We start from the raw sequence: 22,835 nt of genomic DNA, 5'->3' as shown, positions 1-22,835 counted from the left end.
GGGTAATAGGTCCACAAACTGCATGAGAATGATGAAAATCTGTGGTTTTTCTTTTTCCTTAGAAACTTTCTCCCCCAGAAAAAGCACAGCCTGCCAGGCCACCTCCCCCTGCACAGATTGGAGAGATTGGAGAAGCCATTGCCAAATATAATTTCAGTGCAGACACAAATGTGGAGTTATCGCTTAGAAAGGTAGAGTTTAGAACTATCTTTATCAAAATATTGCTATAGTGTCTACTGTTACACAGAATTAGTATATAGGTAAATACTGTGCTTCGGTGCACTCTGCATTCAATATTTGCTATGCGCGAAGCAATGTAATAGTAGGAAGGTACAAACATAGCAGCTTATTGGCTTGGTCTTTCACAGCTACCTGCAAATAGTTTAAATATGTTGTGCATGTAAACTGGATTGTGGTAGATTGGCATATGCAAACATCTGCTAACTGCCCACCTAAATTTCTAGTTTTCACTTCAATTATCCACTCCTTTTAAAATAATTATTTCTTGCTGTCACAATTATCATGGTAAGGGTTTTAATATAGAAGAAATAGAAAAATACAGAAAATAGAAGATACAGAAAAAAGGCTCAGATATTTTTGTGAATGTACCAGTTCTTGCAAATATTTCATTTAATAACAGTCCGCTTTTTATAACATTCTCTTATCTTTTCTATGCACATCCTGGTGGATATACTTTATTGCACAGGAGCAAAATAAATGTTTAATTTCTGAGGTTTGTGAGACACTGGAATATTACCACTGTAGAGGAACTTTATTATTGCAGGTATTATATACTTAGTTGTAAGTAGTATATACTTTTTATCCATGGGGAAGTTCTGCCTCTTACCTTTTTTTTAGGAATTAAGAGTTCATAGAAGTTATCCAGTGGTTTGTTTTTCTTCTGAAATAAGAGTAAGGATACAGTTTTTTGATGCTGACATAGAGCCTAATCAACCATCACTGAAGATAATGGGTGGTTTTCCACTCATCTGAGATGGGTAAAGATCAAAGAGGTCTACAAAAAAAATCAGGAATGGGAACTTAGAGAACTAGGGGTTTGGGGATAGTTTGATGATTTATTTCCTCTTAAAATTATCTTTTGTGCTTATTGTGGTGGTCATAACCTTGGCAGCCCAGTTTGGGTTTGTTTTCAAAAGTTACCTTGCACTGATTTTCTTTTGTTCCATCCCACTAAAGATCATTTTTGGGTACTCCACAAATCAACTACAGAAACAAAATTACAGAAACCCGAGAGAATGCAAAACTAATAGGGAAGGATTTGTTACATAAAGACACATGGTAAAAAGCACATCATGTAAAACAAAAAGTGGGTAGCTCATGAAGTTTCACTACGGAGAAAAGGTTGAGTAGAAAGTTGCTATTTTCCATTTCAGATGTTAAGCTCTCTAAAAACAGTAAGTGAGCCACTGCCCATCTTTTTTACGCAGGAGAAGCACTTCCTTCTCTCATCTTTCCCATGAACTCATCTTTTAACTTTCTACCTCCACTTATTCCAGTTTTACTGATAACAAAGCACTTGCATGGATTTTGTTGTTTAACTTTTATCACTTTTAAGGAAAAATGGGCATAGCAGTCACTATTGCATATTCCAGTTAGGGTGTTAGCTAGTAGTTTGGCCAATAATTAGAACAGGTTATGTTCCAAAGAAAAGTTTAATGTTAATGCCCCAACCAAGAGTAGGAGACTACATGAGATTCCCCTCTGATAAAAGAATAGCATTTGCAGTCCAATAAATGGGAGGAGAAATGTGAAAATGGAGACAACTCTCAAGACTGATGGGAAACAGCACTGCAGGGAAAATAATACTGTGTGTTAAAATAATATCTACTATTCAAAAAATTAACTTATAACGTATCTGCTGACAACTCATTTTCATAATGCATTTCAGGGAGACAGAGTAATTCTTCTTAAGCGAGTTGATCAAAACTGGTATGAAGGTAAAATACCAGGAACCAACAGACAAGGCATCTTCCCTGTTTCCTATGTAGAAGTCATCAAAAAGAATGCATCAAAAAGTGTTGATGACTACCCTGATCCTCCAATACCCCAAAGCTATTCTAGTGACAGAATACACCATTTAAGTTCAACAAAGGTAAGGATTTTTTTTTCTTTGCTATCACCCCTAGAGTAGCCTTAGAAGGACCTCAGATTTTTTTTGATAACATAAGATAATACATTATTTATGCATTAAGTACACTACATTTTCTTTCCTGCGTAGGTAGAATTGCATTACTAACTTGTTTTTAAAATATTTTAATAGCTGAGTGTGTGTTTTACATTCTGCGAGGACTTTTGCTCTTTTCTTCATTAGCTATTACATTATTGAGAGTAGGGCCAGGCAAAATTTGGGCAGAAGAATCAAACTGACAGAACAAAATTTATTTGGGAATCTTAGACAGAATTTGAGCATTTTAAGCATTAAGGATATGTCTAGCAGACTTTTCACAGTGCAATGTGAGACATTCCCATAACACAGTTGTCCTGCAGTCCCATAAGCATACAGAGGGCAAGAGAGGGCAGTTTGTGTGGGGACACAGCTTGCGGAGACCAGTTCTGTGCCTTTCAAAGTAAAGGAGAGCAACTAATGCTTCTGTACTATAACCTTCCTCCTTTTGCCATTCACACTCTAGAAGGAGGCTTGTTGGTACAACCAAGGTTCTTCAGAGTGGTACAACAGTGACAGTTTTGTTTCGTTTAGTAGTGAGGCAAATGTCATCACATTGTCAATGAACTTCGATTCAGACCTTTATAGTTGTAATTTTTCACACCAAATGTCCATTGTAGGTTCTGAATTCTTTTCCTTCCTAGGCTATATAACCACCACAAATCATACTACAGGATGTTGCAAAAAGATTACTGTATTCCAATTTATCATTCACTTGTGAGATTTCACAGTCACCTGTGCGGAGAACATAATCTTTTTGGCAGTGATAGAAACTAAGAAAGTTTCTGCATACAAACTGTGATTAGCATTAACATATTATTGATGATTTTGAACACTCAAGATGGAAACTTTTCTAAATCTTCCTCTTTACCTTTCTTATTTATCTCTTCAGCATGGGCGGTGGGTTTTGTGTGCAATTATAAACTTCTTATCCTGCTATTAATCTCTATTTGTTTCACTTGGTTTTGTCCCCTTTTCTACTTTCATATACTTGCATACTGGTGCTCATTTACGTGCTTCAACTTTGAGATAAGTTCCACATTTATTTGCAGCTTTGGGGACAGCTACCAAAAGATGTCATTTATAGACAACAGTGGCCTCTGAAAATACTGCTTATGACTAAACAATACTAACTGGTTTTGGACAGCTGCTAGAACAGGTCTTGTCTGGTTTTCCAGAACATGTCACAACAGAAAACTAGCTTCTCTCTCTTCCATTCCGACAAAACTGTTGAACTGAAGTAGCATCAAATTCTGTAGCTGCAGACTGAGGTATTGATAAGCTACGGCCCCTTATTATTACAGGAACCTAGAGGTTCCTGAAGGCAAGTCAAACGTATGAGGCAGCTTAGGTGCTCCATATTACGGAGCTGTCTCTCTCTATTTGGAGATGCCTCTTTCCCCATTTTCTATGGAGCAGGCTTGCTTCCTGCAGCTAAAGCTGGTGTTTGTGCAACCCCTATAACCTTCGTAGAGCATAAGTGATGCTTCAGAGCATTTGCATTCAGATTACAGAACTGTCCTGCCACTATTATTAGGTTAGTTATTAGTAAATTAGTTCTCTAGGGGAGGAAAGTGGAAGAAGCCTTTTTTGTAACATAGGAAACTTTTGCAATCATCTGGTTCTAGCGTAAGTCAAAAAAAAAATTAATAAAAAAGCTTCTACTGACACTCCTAAGCAGACATCTTGTTTCTGAATTCAGCTATATTCAGAAATGTCAATACCATGTAAGAAGACATCTTGTTCCTGACTAACTAGAAGGACTTTAGCAGTCCTGAAGGTGTTCTGGAGTTTACCACAATTACTGATATCACTTTTCCTATTCTTTTGGAGTTTTTTAGCACGTATCACTCCCTGGTGCTAGAGCAATTGCACTAAACTTCCCTGGCCTAATGGCAATGAAAATAAGTAGCACAAGTCAGGACCAAGCTTTGCTCTCCTTAATTGGGCCTAGACTATCTATATCTTTAGCTCTAGTGCAGCCTGTAGTCACAGGAAACTAAAAATGGCAATGTCTCCTCAGCAGTATTATTGACCTTAAAACCACAGGTTAGAGGCCCTTTTTCAAGAGGAAAATTGAGGGAAAGAGATTAAGTATTGCTTGTAACAGCCTAGCTATGTTTTAGCAGACTGCATTGTGTCAGTCTATACTGTTTACTTTGGTACAGAAGACTCTGTAACAACGGTTTTCCTAGCTATAAAATAAAGCTACTTGCTTCAAGAAAACTCAAGCAGAAGGTAAGTAAAATAACCTTCCTATTCTGCGACATTAATTTAGTCTTTTGAAATTATTTTCCTATTCTAGAGTAATACTTAAAGTCTAAAGTAGTCCAGATTACTAAGAGAGATGTACATCTAATTATTCTGGATAATTCTAACAATGAGATCAAAATATTTTTCACTCAATTTTAATTTTGAGGATTAATAGTAACAAAAATGCATTTTCAGTATTTATTGAAGCAATGGATATCTACTGATGCTGTGTACGTATGACTCACCAGTCTCTCATTCTTACAAAAGGACGTTTCTTTTACCAGAAGGATACTTCAATCAATATTATGTAACGGTACTCAAAATATACTGCTGTGTACTGTGCTGTCACTATTTTAAAAGCATTGTTGACTGCCTACATTCAATTAGAATTGAATGTACCTTTCACAAATGTTGATGTCATTTTGAACTAATAGGGTTACTTTTGAAAAAAAAAAAAATGCATTCTGTAGCTGCTCATGCCTTAATAAAAGTATGCAATGTATTAAAGATGTTTCTTAAACATTTACTCAGAAGTACTAAGAAAAAGTAGAAGTATTAACATCCGGATAATTAGAAATCACCTCTAGTTGTTATAGTTTAAAAGAAATACTTAATGACACCTGAACTGTGCTTCTGAAAATGCTATTCTCAAAGTATCAGTAATGGTTTGGGGAAAATTACATTAATATTAATTGTATGATTTAATAACCTGTGACAGGCTCAATAACAGAGCACCATAAGTAACATAACTTTAGCAGGTCAAATGCAAGTTGCCTTCATGAATGTAATGATTCAGATCTGTCTTAATGTTTGACATTTAAGCCACAAGCCAGAACCTGATACAGTTTCATTTTTCAAATGTCTTTGCTGCTGTTCTGATTCATGTAGTAATGATTTCAGACACCCGTGCTCACTGAAATGATACCCTATAATCCAGATGATGGCATAGACATTTTTCTTTCCAGTCTACTCATACCCTGGTTCTCTGTCGTGCTTATTTATTTATTTAAATTCCCATATTTTTCTTATTTTTGAAGTTGCCTCCCCAAGCACTGTCCCCACTTTCCAGACACCTTTCCTCCTCTTGGTCACACACTGATCAAAAGATTCTCCAGGCTGCCACTAGTGACTGGTTTTCAAGGACCGTTGGTTTCTCACCTTCAAGCGTGTGCATCTTACCTCGTCCACCATTTCCAGACAGTTTTCTTTGTGACTTGGAAGAACTCAATTCTTTGGCATTAACAATACCCCAGTCTGTAGCAATCTCCCCAGGTAACAGCATTCTCCAGGTTAAGGATGATCACTTTATTCCAAATACAGAGGTCTCTCTCAGCTCTCCTACAGCTCTTCCTCTGTCCTTTCTTCTGTCTACCTCTGTCTCATCTTCAGCCAGCTCATCTCATGACATAGCATGCAAGCATACCAGCAGCCATACCAAACCAGGAAAAGATAAAGACTTGAGAGGTATACTTGACTCTTCAGTTATCGAAGTACCTGGAGACTTGTCAGATACTACAAGAGAAGGTGAACATGTTGGCGCTATCTGTAACATCCCTTCGCCACATGAAGGTGGTTCCGTCTCCACAGTGCTAGCTGCAACTGCTGAAAATGAAGAGGAAATCTGTACTGCAGATCTGTCAGTTAATACAGGGGATCAGTCAAAGCCTCAAGAACCAGATTTCTACAGAGGAGCACAAGACACAACAGAAGAACTGACAAGACTCTATATAGAGGAGGATCTGGGACAAGACAATTTAGAATTCCCAGTAGCAAGTGGAGGAGACTCCATGGTATGTTATGAAGGATACACTTCACCGAATATTGATAAGGTATTTCAATTTTGGAAAAACCTGGCTTCTGTGTTCAGATAGCTTACTCCATATAACTACTCTCTGCCTTTTCTTGTATTTAGGTTTGTATTGCGCACAGGCACAGTTTGATACTATTGTATTCGATAAAAATTGCCAGTGTTAGGGGATAGTCCCTTCTCAGAAGCAGGCATATACACCATTGTAAGTTCTACAGCGTATCAATTCTGCTGGTCCTTTCCCTTCTGTCCTTGCTAGCTGCCATCGAGCTTCTGATGTGAAAAGCCAGTGAACCATTTTCCTCACTGGCCCATTACATGCCACCCCTTTTGAGCCAGAGGCCCCAGCAAGCAAATGCTATGAACAGCCTTCAGAGGGAGGGACATGCTTCCTGCAGAGACTCAGCGGTTTGTACTTCACATGTGTCACTTCACCAGCTGATATATTTATAGTAGTTATGAGAACACGACTAATAATAACAGATCAGATTATGTTTGGCAGTTAAACAAATGCTTCCCCTAAAGCCCTCCCCAGTTCCTCTTTGGGACAGTACAACACTGAACTATCCCAAATGTGTGCTAGCCATTAAACAGCAGGCTATTGCTACACAGTTTGTGTGGTTTCTAGGCAAAGTTTTAGAACAGACTTTTTCTGTCCAGCACTTATTTAAACAGACTCTTCAGGCAGTTGCTTTGTCTGGCACGTGCAAACGTGTAAATCAGATGCTTAGGACAATATGTTTTAGGCCAAATGTAAAGCTAGTTAATTAGCAAGATTTTGCAGGCTGCCTCTACCGTTACTTGACCTGAAAAACACAGGAGAAAACCGTAAGAATAGAGATGAAGTCCATGGCCACAAATGGCAACTTGTTTTGATTTCTGAGGGAAGAATGTTCATCCAGAAAAGTAGACTGACTAATAATAAAATTAGCATCACATTTCTGACTGTTCAGGTTAGTTACATGACTCCTTATTGAGTATTTTATGTCCTTCACAGCTGGTTTTATAGTACAATTCTTGTTTTTCTTAAACATTTAAGCCAGCTCTACTTTCTGTGGGAACATCAGGAGACTCCGATCCTCCTTTCCACCTTTCTTCTAATCTTCCATTTCACTCTGCCAAGGCACCAACTTCTCCCTCTGTTCCTACAACATCCCCGTCTACTGCTTCCCTCTCACCCCCTCTCCTTTCTAAACCCTTACATCAGCAGGAGAAAGACTCACCAAAGTTAAAGGTAACTGCACATCTTGAGTATGGATTGTTGCAAATCTTCATGTATACTAAATTGCTGCAAGGCTAACACTGAGTTTGATCTTTTCCGGTGTATCGTTTCCTTTACTAATATTAAATAACATAGTATTAAGATAGGCCTTCTTCAAATGAAACGCAAAGTAAAGCTATAACCATTATGATACAATGAAATAGCTGAAGGAGATAGCAGGCAGGAAAGCAGAAAGCCTTCAACTCAGTTTCAAGTCCACACCAGGACATCAGCAACTCTTCATTAATTGAAAGAAACAGAATCATATTCAAGTACGCAGAAACTAAGTTTAAAAGTGTTTTCAATTTCAATCCAAAGCCTGGGAGAACAGTCGTAAATTTCACAGTAAAGCACCACTGCAGAGGGTCATGTTCTAAATCCAATTCTGTTAGTCAAGGACTGGACAAAGATTATTCCCTCTTCAGGACTACACTTTGTGTCAGCATTGCAGCTCTGTGGCAGAAAAATCTGGAAAGTTGCTCTAGACAGACAAAGTCAATTCCCAGTGCTGACTTCCAGAATGTCCATTTGCTCATGAAAAGGAGAAAAAGTCATGTAAGAAGTTTGAGAAACTATCCTAGAAGAAGTGATCATTACATTTATGGCAAAAAAACCCACCCTTTTTTTTAAAAAAACTTTACCACATCTTACAATGTATGTTCATGGAAAACCCAGACGTAATGGACTTAAGTCTTAAGTTCCACCAGATCTGCTGGTTTCTTTCTGAAGTAGGGGAGAGCCATAAGGATTCTTTCCAGGGCATGAATCTGTCATGGACTTAGGTATGTTTCACCTCAAGAAGGGTTAAAACACAGTATGCATTCATTTCTGCAACTTTGAATAATTTATCAGCTGTGCAGTGCTTTTGATAGGCACTTTTTGCTTAGCCTAACCAACAAAATTCAGAAAATTCCTCACCTACACTGAAATTCTTTTTAGGTGACCCTGATACTACGTACCCTTGTTTGAGCAAGGCATGTTAATCCCAGCTGGGGAAAAAAGAGAGAGAGAGAGAAGGAATACCTGTTTTGAGAGTTAAAAGATCTGCTCCTGGGAACCTCCTAGACAGTGTACTGCTCTTCACTGGGCATGGCAGGAAGGAAGACTCTAAGTAACCAAGGAGATGACTCCATTTTGCAGACACAAGAGCCTGAGTACTGAGAAGAACTAGAGGTCTGGGGCAGGGGTTGTTACAGAGTTCTGGCTCTTAATTATTGTTTTCAAACCTGGATTATTTTTTAAGTCTAGGGAACAGATTCCTTTGTAAACTTAATCAGTACGGACTTATCTATTTGAAAATTGTTGAAATTATTAGATACAGTCCTACCAACGACAGATTTTTTTGTACAATATTTCCAAAATGAGATAAAGATTTATTTCCTCCCAAGTGTAAGCAAACCATTTTCAGCAGTCAACACTGACTGCATTGCCAGGATAGAGAGTTGGATTAAAATAAGTGTAGCCAGGTTTTGGCTGTCATCGTTTCTTGCTCCTTAGTCTACAGGCTGGACTTGAGAAGGAAGGACAGTTCCTATCCTCTTCTCTTTGTGCATGTTGTCCGTGATTAAAGCCTGCTCTCAACTGCAACAGCAGAAAGAACATGAGACATTTCCAGGACTCAAGTATCACAAGTGAAGGGAAGTTCTTCAGAGAGTTCTTGAAACTGTATACTGATACTTTGGTAATTTTTGTTGATATAAAAATACACACATATATATGCATATGTGTATATATATATTTGGAATGTAGCTCAAATCTAAAGCATGACCAGGGCTTTGGGCAGTAGAATACAAGGAGCTATGGGTGGGAAGTGTCACTTTGTTCCATGTTGATGGGAGGGATGTGTCCTCCAAAGGAAGAACTCTGAAGACACTTCCCAAGGAGAAATGCTGATGTTTTCCTGCCTCCTTGGCCTCCCTTGATATCTTTTTTTTTTTTTTTTTTTTTTTATTTTTCACCCTCTTAGCTCCTAAGAGGGGGCTTTTCCGTCTTGTCACATTCTACTGGCAAACAGTCAAAAATAACAAAGAAAAGGTTTCCAGTGTCAGCACTCCACTCCTCTCACATTCTTCCCAACTCACCCCTGCCCCTGAGAATTCACATTTGCTGCGCATGCACCCTTAGGAGCCAAATTCTGAAAGTTATTTAGCTGATTTATAGTTATATTAACAAAACAAGGATTTTTCCTTGAAGTACTTTCCATCAAGTATTTACTTGCTTTCTAAATGCAAATTTAAGGTCTATGTTCTGTTTAACAGCAAGGAATTACAACATTTGTCATTGGCATCTCGAAAATAGTTTTTCTGTTCTGTGCTGTTGAGCTTTTTTATATTATTAACTGAACTACTTCAGTGGGTACAATTGCAATAACTTTTCTTACTCCAACTGTATGTGATTAATCTTTTAACTGTAATGTGTAAAGGCATGTGCCAGAGCAGCAAACCCTTGGAAAAAAGATATAGTAGCAACAATGAAAATACCATAGACTAATAGTACCATTATTTGCACCTGTAACACAATTGGTTTTCATTATCAAGAAAAGCATGTCCAGTTTGCATGTATGAATGAAGCAAGAAAAATCCCATGATGCTTCACACTTAAACTCTTACTTGACTCAGTTTTTGTGGTTCTTCTAGGCTAATTTAAAGAGAGAGATATTTGTTATGGGTAAACCTCCTCGTAGCCCAGTGATGACTAAGAGATCCTGCAGCTCACCTGTCAGAGGTCACAGCTATTCACACAGGGTATGGTATTGGATGCCCAGTGTGCAATAACAGCATTTCCATAGAAAAGGAGTTCCATGTCTAGTCTTTCAGTATTTTGCTTTTGCCCAAGTGTCTCAATACTATCAGTATGCCGTGTTTTCTTCCTGTTGTGCTTCTGTGCTATGTCTGAGTAAAGCCAACAGGTCTGTGTGTGCCAAAACTTTTTTCATAAATCCATTAGTGTATTGTATCTCTGCAGTACTGCACAGTATTTCCAGTGCTACAAGATTTGAGAGATCAAAGTTCTTCATATTTAGCCTGTTTTTTCCTAAATTACTCCTCTGTTTCAAAGCATTTCTAGTTTATTAAAATCACAGCTTCTAAGAGTCAAGAATTTATCCTTCACTGCATGTATACAGGCTGAATTCTTGTTTTTGAAGCCATGCCCTTCTTTTCAAAATGTTTTGTTGCTGCTATATTATGTTCACTCAGCACTGTCCCTCTTTATCCAAGTACTGTTATTCCAGACTGTCATACTCTTTAGCCTTTCCCTTCATATCTGTAGTATAACAGTAACATAACTGTAACAATTTTACCTAGCAAGAAAGTCAGATTGTGTGGAGTTGACACATGTTTCACTCAAAAAGGTGATCTAAATTATGAAAAAAACCCAACCTAAACTGTATGAGAATGAGAATTTATGGGTCATGTTTTACTTTCAGTTTAGGACTAAATTATTCTTTGCATTGGTTTCTTAACATTTGGCTCTTAAAATTGATAACAGGATGAACTGTTTTCCATGCTGTTGCTGCTGATTTTAGTTTATTGTCTTTCCTGGTGGTTCCCTTTTTAAAATTTGAATTTTTATTTAAGATATGCAGGTTTGTGTAACTTTTCAAAGTCTTGCCAGGCCTCTGTTTGCTACCAAGTATGAGGGGACAGTGTTTTCTTCATTACTGAAGAGAGACAAATCAATCATAGGAAGGCCAGGATTCTTGTAGTAGCGGATCAACACCATCCCAAAGAACATCCAGCTGGGAATAAGATCCATAAAAAAGGGGATTAAGCCTTATTTTAATTTTGCATGTTTCCCCAAATGAATGGCATGTAATCAATATATCGAGAGGACTGTATTGGTCAGTGTTTAGTGCACTTGTGTATTTAATTCCAAAACTACAAGAGCACATTGTACACCTAATTTGCATGTTGAGGACTATACAGAACTATTATATGCAAGCGCATATCTATCATGCATGAAAATCAGGTGTACAACTGGGACCATTGACTTGACTCCACACTTTTTAATGTTTGGGGGATTAGGCCCTACATTTTTTCCCAGCAAACACGATAGTGTAGTGAACTGAGCCATAGCTGGAAACTAGAAATCCCAAGCACCAAGAGCGACCTATCAATAGGGTGATGCATTTCATGATCTCTCTTGAGCACAATTAGCCAGACCTTGCAACAGTCCCCATTCTAGCCAATGCCACTGTGTATGGGAATGAGAGCTTAGGGAAAGAAAACAGGGAGAAAGCTTCTTGATGTCAGCTGCGGTACTATTGACAAATGCATTTGCATAGAGAACAAGCTCCGAGGTCCCACAGATTACTTCACCTGGTTTTCCCAGATTCTAATTCTGTCAAAGTTTTCTCTGTAGCAATAACATGGAGTTGAAAATCTTCACTCACCTTGATTTTCTATCGTCTGTTTCTACAGTAGTTAACTAGCAATAAAACATTTTAAAGCATTGAAGCATATGCAGAAAAAAAAGATAATACTGACCTATCTAATTTCTTCCTGGCTTGGTATATGTTCAAAGCATTAAATCATTTGTAGTATTGTTTAGGACACTGACTTTTATAATTTGCAAGAAAAATCCTTAACCTTGGTTGAGTTCTCTTGCATCTCTGACTATCTTTGGCATTCAGCTCAGTTACGGACCTGATGAAAGATTAGCAGAGAGTAAGGTCAGATTCCAATCCAAATACCAAGCAATCTGCCCAGTGGAATATTCTCTTCTTACTTGACAAGCCAACTGTTGAAGGGGGTTTACTGAGAACTGAAATGTCTGATTTGCAGTCTTTACTATTGGATTCTTCAGTAAAAATTATCCATCTTTCTTGTACACTGGCAGAGGAGAGTTAAATGAGGGAGAGAAGAAAGTCAAAGAGTATAAAAGGAATTTTTTTTACTTTGAAAACCTCTTTCCCACCTAGCTGTCATTAATACTAATAGAATTCCTGTAATCTACCTGCCTGCATCTTTAGTCACCTTTTTAAAATTATACTCGACAGACTGTAAAAATGAAGTGGAGAATGTTCACAATATTTTCTACATGTACACATATAAACATGATAAAAAGAAATCTAACTACTTCAATTTCATCTGGAGATGTTAGGAGGAAGGGGGAGGGAACACAGTGCATTTTTCATTCAATTGATATCATCAGGCTGTAGGTTATTTACCACAGCCTTCTCCCATGGAAGACCACATCATCTTCAACAGTAAACTGAAGCAATATGAACTGAAATAGTCAAACCTGAGAAAAAAAGAGAACCATGGAGCAATAAGACAAATCCCATGGCTTCAAGATCAGGTTGCAGTTTACTCAATTCATGAAAGGAAGTGCTATGAGCTGCGTTTGATATCTACACTCCAAAACAGATACGGTTTCCAGACTTGTATCAGACTGTCAGTCTCTACAGCATGACCGTAGGGCATCCTCAGTCAACAGAGAACATGATCACTGCTCACATCAAGAGCTCTCCTGAGCAGCTGCTCCTGCACTGTTTCTGGTCCCAGCCAGATTCTAATTGGTTTAAGTCAATGTCTTTCTAATAAAGATATAGTTTCTGTAGGTGGTTAATATTTTTCACTTCCATTGCGTCCAGATTTATTGGATTATTAGTGGTGGGTAATGTTCCATTAAGAAGGAGAGTAGTTGCTTTCATAAAGCTTTGCACTGGAAATACAAACTACTTTTTCCTCTGAAGTAAAAGTGTTAATTGTTATTTTCACATAATTACATGCTTTCTTTCAAAAATTCTTTCTGCTCCTTACCTCCCAACAGCCTGCATGGCTTTGTGCTCCCCCGTGAGATGAAACAGAATTAATTAAAGCATAGCATGTTACGCCTGCCAAGTTAGTACTCTGTGTGTGTGTAATGTAAATTGGTATGTTGTTTGTCTATGAATATTCTAAATTCTGCCATTAAGTATAGGAGATTTTATTTCTGCTTATCTAAAAAATATACCTCACCCAAGGAATGCATAATGTTCATCAGTTGCATCTGAGTTTTCTAATGCTATTTCTCTTTCACAGTGAAGAGGCAGAAGGGTTCTATTCCAACTTTCTACTATACTATAAATAGAATGGACTGTTGATAAAGTTCACAGTTTTGGTTTAGTTTTTCCTATGTCCTCCAAAAATCAGATCTTTAAACTTGCCAAGATTCTGTTGCTTGCCATGTCTCTTAAGAATTTATTGTGAGTTGGAGGGGGGGCAGGAGGGAGTGTTGTTTTACCCAAGGTAGAATATGAACTCTCAAGCAACTATGTATCATGCCCCTATCCAGCTATTTGGACCTTCGACTATAAATCTTTATTACATTTCAAATCATTTCATTTCAGCCACAGCGCCCTGTGCTTGCTCATGAAAACATACACAGTGGGGGGGAACCGTAAGTATACTTCTTGTCTACTAAACCAAAAACCTAACATTTAAGCAATAGCCAGCACATCATCAAATAATTTGTTAACCTGCCAAGTACAATTATAAAGAGACTTCAGAAATTTACAGATAAACACATGATGTAGGAAGATATCCAAGACAATCCCAGAGGGCAAAGCCTTGTTTAATTTACATCAGATTCAGACAGACATGCCAACTTAGTTCTCCATCATTTTTACTTAAAGGGGATAATAATTTTGTAAAAATAAAGTTTGACTTTTTTTATTCTCTCCATTTTTACATCTCAGCAGAATGCCAGTTAATGATTTAACATTAATTCAACTCATCTGCTTTACTGACTTGACACAAATTATTCAGAAACAGTTCTGGATGTGAATAGAGAGAAAAAAACCAACTTGATAATGATTATAGGAACACAGGCTCACACTTTTTTCATGTAATTTACACGTGCTATTTAAAAATTAGATAAAAGAAAGCCTTTCTGAAAGCTGGAGAACCTAGATCTCAAGTCTTATTTTTACAAACAATGTAAGCACTTGGGATAAGACACATAAAACTATTTGTGCAAGTTTGTAAGATTGTTTTGATCCCCCCCAAGTCTTGCACTCAGGTCCTGCTTCAGTGATCATTGAAACCAGTAGCCATTCTTCCTCTAGCATCAGTGGAGTATGCCCTAACAGATGAATTCTCCTAAACATAACTAAGGCTTTGCATCTAAAAATATTTAAAAGTTTACCTGTTAGTCACTTGAAGAAATGGCAAGAGAGGAGAGAGAGGCAAAAAGTTACCAAATAACTATACCACAGATAATAAATACATAATGAAAATTGGACATTTGGGTTTCAATCTCACTAAAACCACAAGCTCCTGTTGGTTTTGTTGAGCATACTGAAGCACCCAACTGTTTTATAAGCAATAATCATTGAATTACTGTTGTTCAATATAGTTTAAATAGTTCATGACTAAATTTACTTATTCCTAAAATTAAAAACAGAAATCTACTTAAATTGCCAACCAACCATTCTTTGTCTTGAATATGTATTCTGTTAGAGTAATAAATGGTAGTGGAGTTTTCATATTTAAGAAATTCTTAGATTAGCAAAGAAAGAGTGAAAATACTACAAAAGTTATTAAAATGGACTCTCTAGAAATGAGTAATGTTAGATTTCTAAAGTACGAAGTGTGCTAATTGGGAAGTTCTTGTTACTGTATTTGAGTAATTGGCTTGAATCCTATTCATGACACATTATATCTGCAACTCCTGTAGCTTTGGAAGCTGCATTTAATCAATTTTGGAATATCATCCTAGCTCTGTTTTCCTGGAATAATAATAAGCATGACAGAAAATGGTATTACCATTTAATTTTTTGCACAGTTTGTTCTTTCTCCTGCTACACAAATTATGAGAGGTAATTGCTTAAATAACCAGTCCCGTTCCATTTTGTTAATGTGATTAAAATATAAAATTAGACTTCAGATTTGTGGAGATAACTGCCAATCACGAGAAATTAAGTTAAAATCTTTTTTTTTTTTTTTTTTTTTTTGTGGAACAGTGTCCTTTTTTTTTTTTTAGTTCTCCAAACCAGCAATGTGAAAAATAAGTGTAGCTTATTCAAGGTGACCATCATTACAGTAACCCTAGCACCAGTCTGTATGAAGGATTTTCAAAGGGTACTTTAAGAAGCAGGATTTTTTACTGAAATAAACATCCCATTTAAGCCCTGGAAACTTTGCCTGAATGATACAGAGCTAATGGAAATATTCAGTACCAACACACCAAAGGGGGAGTTACTTTGTTTTTATTGGAGGAAGTGTAATGGCATTAAGGTTTTAAAGTCAGTGAACTGCTGTTAAGAGGGAAAAAAGGACATGATTATGTTTTGTTTCAATATTTTAAAATTAAAACTATTTCCTTTGTACCATTTCTGCAGTTGTACCCTGCATCTTACATGTGGTTGGTCATAGCTGGGGCACAGATGGTTAGAAAAAAAGGCAGATTCTGATTCTGCAGAACTCACAGGCTTTTGCAGCAATCTTCCCATGGGCTGTCAGCCCAAGCACCTTCAGTTACCCCTATTAAGAGTTTATTGCCATTCTTTCAATTCCAAGAAACTCAGTTAAAAGCTGACAAGGAATGAAAGATAGTAGATTTGGTAATCTCATACCTCTTTCCATTTATCCACCTTACATCCTTCAATCTGCAGCCCCTGGCCAGGGTGGAGGTACAAGCCGGTGTCTGAATACTGTTTTGAGTTTCCATCCTTATGTCCCCTGATTCGATTCAAGCCTCTCCCTCACTCTCAGAGATATTTATATATATATATATATATATATAATCAGTTTTAACCAGGGAAGGGTTTACAGCTGTATGCTTCCAAAGAGCAATTGCTTGCTACCTTCCCCACAGAGGAAGGCACCTCTTTGACATGCAGAGCTCCTATAGTGCCAAGCCCGTCCTCAGCAGTTGTTACTGCGGCGCCCAGGGAGGTCCCCCCGTCCCAGCGGCAGCACGCGTGAGCCAGGAGAGCCCTGGGCGCCCCGACTGCCGAAGGACGCCTGGCACCTCGCTAATGCTGTGCGGCGCTTTGCTCTGCTGGGGCAGAGAATGCGAACACTAGGTTCAGCTTTCCGGAGCTTAAAGGCAGAGCCAGTTTTAGGTACTGATCGCAGCAGGTTAAGGGGCTAGCGCATCTGCAGACTCCCCTCTAGAAGGCCTCCGTTTTGGTGACTCAACTATAAAATAATGCTAAAACAAAAATACTAGAATTCTGTGTTCAAAGCAACCGGTTGAGGAGCCATCAGGCTTGCCTTGAGTCCCCACAGCCTTTAGTGTCTGATGAGTTACCTTTCTGATACAGTTTTGTTTATTTACTACAGTAAGTACCTAGCCCTGAAGTCCACCAGGCAAAATAAACCCTTTTCCCCTATATTTGCAAGAAGTGTTACTTACTAGTTAATGTTTAAACCAGCTCCTTTACTTCAGCAAAGGTGCAAAGAACTCTTACTTCTTTTTAAAATGCATCATTTGTCCTATTTAAGGTTTCAGGCTCTATATAACTATACTCCTAGGAACGAAGATGAATTGGAGCTCAAAGAGGGAGATGTCATTGATGTGATGGAAAAATGTGATGATGGATGGTTTGTGGGTATGTTTTAATTTGGTTGCTTTTTCATTTTAGTTTTTCTTTTTCCCCTGACCTTTGCTGCCTTCTTTGCTTGGTGCCTTTTAAACAAAGTAATTTTTGGTATTCAGTGTAATAAACCTGAACCTGGCTTTATCAGGAGAAATCCCAACCAAAATCCACCTAAATTAGTGGGCAATTTTACACTTTTGTCTTTTGGAATTGATGGACACAAATTGACATGTGCCTCCAGTTTGTTGTACAGCACTGTCGTCATTCTCATGTGACACAAAATGGACAATATATTAAGGCTCTCTTCATAAAGACCAGGTAATGTAAAACTTAATCGCATGAATACATCTACAAAATTGACTACTTGTGAGAACCAAGTATTGCTGAACAAACAGAGATTCCGTAACTAGGCTTAATCATTCCATAAACCCTCACGCACACAGTGGCTAACTTAATCACCTAACTAGTCCCCAGCATTTCAAAAATTCAAATTATTTAAATAGACTTGATGTTGTTGAAATTAAATGATTTCTACGTACCAAGTCAAAACTTTAGCACAGCTTTTAATCAGGCCTAACAATTTAATCAAATATGCATCTTTATTTGCTTTTTCCTTCCTGCAGTTATAATTGGTTAAAACTCACAAATGAAATTCAAAATAACTTCTTGAAGTTATATTATAAAGAACTGTAGATATTTCTGTTTGTGCAATATTAAACATAAAAATTTAAAGGCCATGCTTACATAGCGATTTCCTGTTGTTATTCCCATCTTTCATCTATTGCTTCTAATTTCAGGAACCTCGAGAAGAACCAAATTCTTTGGTACTTTCCCTGGAAACTATGTCAAGAGGCTGTGAATTTTTTTTTCTACTTATTTATGCTGCATCTCTGCAACACATCTGCATAAAGCTGCTAGAAAACATGCTACGCTGGCCTTCTGTTTTCTTGCTTGCAGTCTCAGATTAGAGGCCATCTAGTTCATCCTCATCCCATCCCACCCGCCAAACCGTTCCAGCAGTATTACAGCAACGACCACGGTGTGAATAACTAAGCTTTTCTGAAACAAGAGGAATCATTTCAACATTTAAATACTCCCTGCTTTAATGTCTTTTCATTTGAAACACCATAGGAGAAGCCTGATGACAGGTACACAGATGAATTGCAATGGGAGGGTGGGAAACTGTTCTTGGTTTGGACATTTATGGTACTATCATGAAGTCTGATGGGATTTTTTCAGCATGCGTGTAATACAGAGGGAAGTTGCTGTTTACTATATTTTAAAAAATTTTTTGAGTTTCCACATTCTTATTAGCTTGGCAGCATTTGTTGCTTTCACTTTGCCGTATCACAGGTTTGCCTATTGTACTGGTTTACAATGTATGACAAATTATAATATAATTTTTTTGCCTGCACTTGTATGTTGTAACATATGCACAGTGATTGTAAAATCTCCAGCAAGCGTAGTGAAAAATGGAAGAACTGCAAGTGTTCTGAACGAGTGCAATGGTATTGGCTAAACCTTTTTTTCTTTTTTCCCTAATAAAGCTGTAGTGTTTTCTGTTAAAAGGCAAGAAATGCATGAAGCATAAAACCTCAGGAAAGAGGATTTAATGAAGAGACAGACAATGATATAAGCATAGACAATAATAACCTGCTACTGATGTCTGACATTAAATGATTGTAATCAAAATGTTGTAATAGTAAGCAACATGAAATTTGAGAGGTTAGTGTTTTTACGTATCAGGAATCTTAAGAAGCAGGAAGTAAACAGTGTTAGTGCAAAGGGTTGTTGGTTTGGGTTTGGGGTTTTTTTTCCTAACATAGCCACCTGAAAAATATTCACAAAAAGTATCATGTACTGATTTACTTCACTATATATATATATACACGTTAACAAAACCTGAGTTACACATTCTTTTTAGGAATTTAGTACAGAAAAGAAAAGTCACAAGTATTAAAACTGATACATTTTAGAGGTGGGTTTTCCTTTTTTTCCTGAATGAAACAAGTATTTGAAAACATACATTTTCCATAAGCAAAGGTAAGCATAAATAGCAAATGAAACTAAGGCACAGGATGATAATGACTATGGCTTTATAAGAATAAAAATTCAGATTTGGTTTCTTCAGCACCTTATAGATGGCAAAAGCTTCTACTGCATTTCTCATGGGTAAAGGATTGAAATTATCAAAATGTATGTAGTCTCTGTAGCATTTTGTACATACGTTTGCTTTTTTGTACAGAGCCATTTGGTTGTTGATTTTAAAAAATTTAAGTTCCTTATTTGATCTTTGCCCTCTTCACATACAGAACACTTCACTGCATTTTTCTTTTCTTGCTCTATTTACCATAAGCACATCTGGATAGTGCAATTCTGTAAGATAGCATTTTATGCAAAATTTTATTAATTAAAATATGGTTTACCAGCCAAATCTAAATGTACATATGTCTTTATTACTGAGAAATGTCATTAAGACAAAGGTAAAGAAACATCTTTGTGCAGCATACCTTTATTATTGCTGATTTCATGGCAAAAGCTTTATATTCAAAGGCTTTCAATTTTAAACTAGATCTGCATGCAGCTTTGCTGTGAGATTAATACCTATCTTTGATGCCATTTATGATTGAAGACTTAAATATCTGTTGCCTGTGATATTTAAAAAGTACTGTTTCTACTCTGTATCTGATTTTAGAAAAATACAGGTTTTTCATACCTGGCTTTCAGGTAACTGACTTTGAATTCCTACAAGCAAAAGGTCTCTGTGGTTTTTTTTCTTGAATAGACTTCTAATAAATTTTGCTTGGAGTACACAACTGTTTCCCCCATTATTTCTCAAAATTACTTAAGTGTTGCAAACACTTAACTCTTCAAGCTTTTATGCAAATAGTTTTGCCTTGTACAGAGATTTTTTTTTCTACCACCAAGCATGCACTGGTTATATAGATGGGCAACTAGCATTGCCCGCACAGCAATCAGTTGTTCCACTTCAGTGTCATCCCTAAAACACTTGACTGCAAGAGCAATACTATGGACTTCTTGCATTGACTGTGCTAATCCGAGATAATTTTTCTGTTACCAGAGCCACCCTTCACTCCAGCAGCACAAAGGTAAAACACTCAATGGTAAACACTTTATACCTGGCAAAAGTTCCCACACCCTAATCCTTCAACAAAAGCAAAACAAGAACTCCTCTGTAAAGTGAGACCATAGAAGCAAGATTTAAGGAAAATAGGTTATTCCTAGCTCTAGTGGACTTCCTTGTCTCTAAATTGGAGAGACATGGATCTGACAGATGGACCACTCTGTGGATAAGGAATTAGGTGGATGGTCCCACTCAAAGAGGGTTGCAGTCAATGGCTCAACGTCCAAGTGGAGACCAGTGACAAGTGGTGTACCTCAGGGATCAGTACTGGGACCGGCGCTGTCTGTCAGTGACGTGGACAGGGTGGTGGAGTGCACCCTCAGCAAGCTTGCTGACACCATCAAGCTGTGTGGTGCAGTTGACACCCTGGAGGGAAGGGACGCCATCCAGAGGGACCTTGCCAGGCTTGAGAGGTGGGCCTGTGCCAACCTGCTGAAGAAGTTCAACAAGGCCAAGTGCAAGGTCCCACACATGGGTCAGGGCAATCCCAAGCACAAATACAGGCTGGGTGATGAGTGGATTGAGAGCAGCTCTGAGGAGAAGGACTTGGGGGTATTAGTGGATGAAAAACTGAACATGAGCCACAATGTGTGCTTGTAGCCCAGAAAGCCAGTCGCATTCTGGGCTGCATCAAAAGAACCATGGCCAGCAGGCTGAGGGAGGTGATTGTGCCCCTCTACTCTGCTGTCGTGAGACCCCACCTGGAGTACTGTGTTCAGCTCTAGGGCCCCCAACGTAAGGAGGGCATGGACCTGTTGGAGCAAGTCCAGAGGAGGGCCACAAAGATGATCAGAGGGCTGGAGCATCTCTCTCTCCTGTGAAGACAGGCTGAGAGAGTTGGGGTTGTTCAGCCTGGAGAAGAGAAGGTTCCAGGGAGACCTTATAGCAGCCTTCCAGTGCCTAAAGGGGGACTACAGGAAAGCTAGGGAGGGACTTTTTACAAGGGCATGTAGCGATGGGACAAGCTGTAACAGTTTTAAACTGAAAGTGGGTAGACTTAGATTAGGTATTAAGAAAAAAAATCCTTTTACTGTGAGGGTGGTGAGGCACTGGTACAGGTTGCCCAAAGAAGTTGTGGATGCCCCATCCCTGGCAGTGTTCAAGGCCAGGTTGGATGGGGCTTTGAGCAACCTGGTCTAGTGGAAGGTGTCCCTGCCCATGGCAGGGGGGTTGGAATTAGATGATCTTTAAGGTCCCTTCCAACCCAAACCATTCTATGAAAACAGATTTTTGGGGAGCATCCTACCCTTGGGACTCTGCCTGAAAAACTGAATTACCCTATACTAATGTCTCTGTCTGGCAGGGAACAACTGTTCAAAGAGAAACAAAACCTGCAACAAGAAGCAAAGCAAACAAGCAACAGCTTGGTGGTTTCTGGTTTCTTTTTTTTCACTGGTTACTGCTGGTACCTCAGACTAGCTCTTTAGTCCTTCTGCTCCAAGCCACACTGGCTGCCATTGCTGGGCTGCCTTCTCCCAAACGGTGCATGTGCTGTACTTCTACCACTGAAGAACGCAGCACAACACCAACCTGCATTTGCACAAGAATCATCGATTTCCTCAAGTCTGATTCATGCTCAGTTTTGTCTTTACAATAGCTGGGCTGGAAAATGCAAAGCCACTGACACCTCTAAATAAATACATGAGTATGTAGCTTAAAATGTTAACTTTGTCTACAGGAAGGTTACGACCAGAGACTGCTGTTAAAACTCCAGGAGATGATAAACTCCTTTGTCAGCACAGACACTGTTGGTGCTGGGAATGCTTTCAATTTGGACAAGGCCTAATTTAGTCAGTACTATTATCACTGAGGTAAATGTGCCCTTCCTATGCTAAGGTAGCTTAAACCCACCACGTGCATTTCTTCTTACAGCCCTATAACCAAATACTAGAAGATACAATCAAATGTGTGGTTTGTCCTTTCCATTTGCTGGGTGACCCAGTGTGGGATCTGGGACATCACTGAAGCACTGCTTTGTGCCATATACCTGTAAGAACTGCAAGAATTAGAAACTACTGTGCTTTAATAGTCTTTTTCTATAAAAGCTAGCCTCCTAACACCAACTACTTGATGTAGTCTCACTAATATAAAGAAATTCTGGATGGTTAATGGTGTGAGTGCCTAAGGGGTGAAATGGCATCCTCTTTGCTAATTGCAGAGGGAATGAACGAAGGGACGAGATTGGCCATTGCAGTAAGAATAACAAGTCATTGACACTTCAGGAAAAACTGTAGTGTTAATGTTTTAGTCAGAAAGTAGAGAAGTGTTGATATCCAGGTAAACCAAATATATTCAAATCTGCTCAGTTTGCTGAAATCCTGCCTATGCTATTTAAGCAACAGACTGAAGGAATTTTTTTGAGCTTCTTTGTATAGACCCCTATAAATTCATGAAGGACACCCCACAGGACTAGGTGGTGCTTTGTCTTTATGGCCAGAGGAAAAGAGAGCTGGGGAATTAGAGGCCAGTCAGTTTAATATCTGGGAAGAGACCAGGACAAATCAATTAAAAGCCTCAGATATTCACAGACTCTTCTAGAAAATCATGTATGAAACCAATTTCCCTGCATCTTGATTTCTATTACGATTTTCTTTTAATGCTATGACATGGCAGCTGTGTTAGCAGACTAAGAAAAGTCTGTGTCAGTCCACATGA

General features: G+C 38.3%; 1 protein-coding gene across 23 annotated transcripts in view; it reads left to right on the top strand.

The window, feature by feature from the left end:
* SORBS2 (sorbin and SH3 domain containing 2) overlaps positions 1–19,838 on the top strand; it is a 224,742-nt gene extending 204,904 nt beyond the window's left edge. For 22 of the 23 annotated variants that reach the window (XM_049796585.1, XM_049796593.1, XM_049796603.1 and 19 more), the window contains 5 exons: positions 63–191; positions 1,910–2,113; positions 13,841–13,890; positions 16,941–17,047; positions 17,833–19,838. In XM_049796585.1, coding sequence (XP_049652542.1) covers positions 63–191; positions 1,910–2,113; positions 13,841–13,890; positions 16,941–17,047; positions 17,833–17,894 — 552 coding nt within the window. In that variant the 3' untranslated portion in view covers positions 17,895–19,838. Of the gene's footprint in view, positions 1–62; positions 192–706; positions 1,006–1,909; positions 2,114–13,840; positions 13,891–16,940; positions 17,048–17,832 lie in introns of those variants that run through there. The other variant, XM_049796630.1, reaches the window with a different exon arrangement.
* The last annotated feature ends 2,997 nt before the right edge of the window (positions 19,839–22,835 follow it).

Source organism: Accipiter gentilis, chromosome 3, assembly GCF_929443795.1.
Source record: "Accipiter gentilis chromosome 3, bAccGen1.1, whole genome shotgun sequence".
NCBI classification, from domain to species: domain Eukaryota; kingdom Metazoa; phylum Chordata; class Aves; order Accipitriformes; family Accipitridae; genus Astur; species Astur gentilis.
Note: the sequence above shows the minus strand (reverse complement) of the source record. Positions and strands in the feature narration are given on the sequence as shown.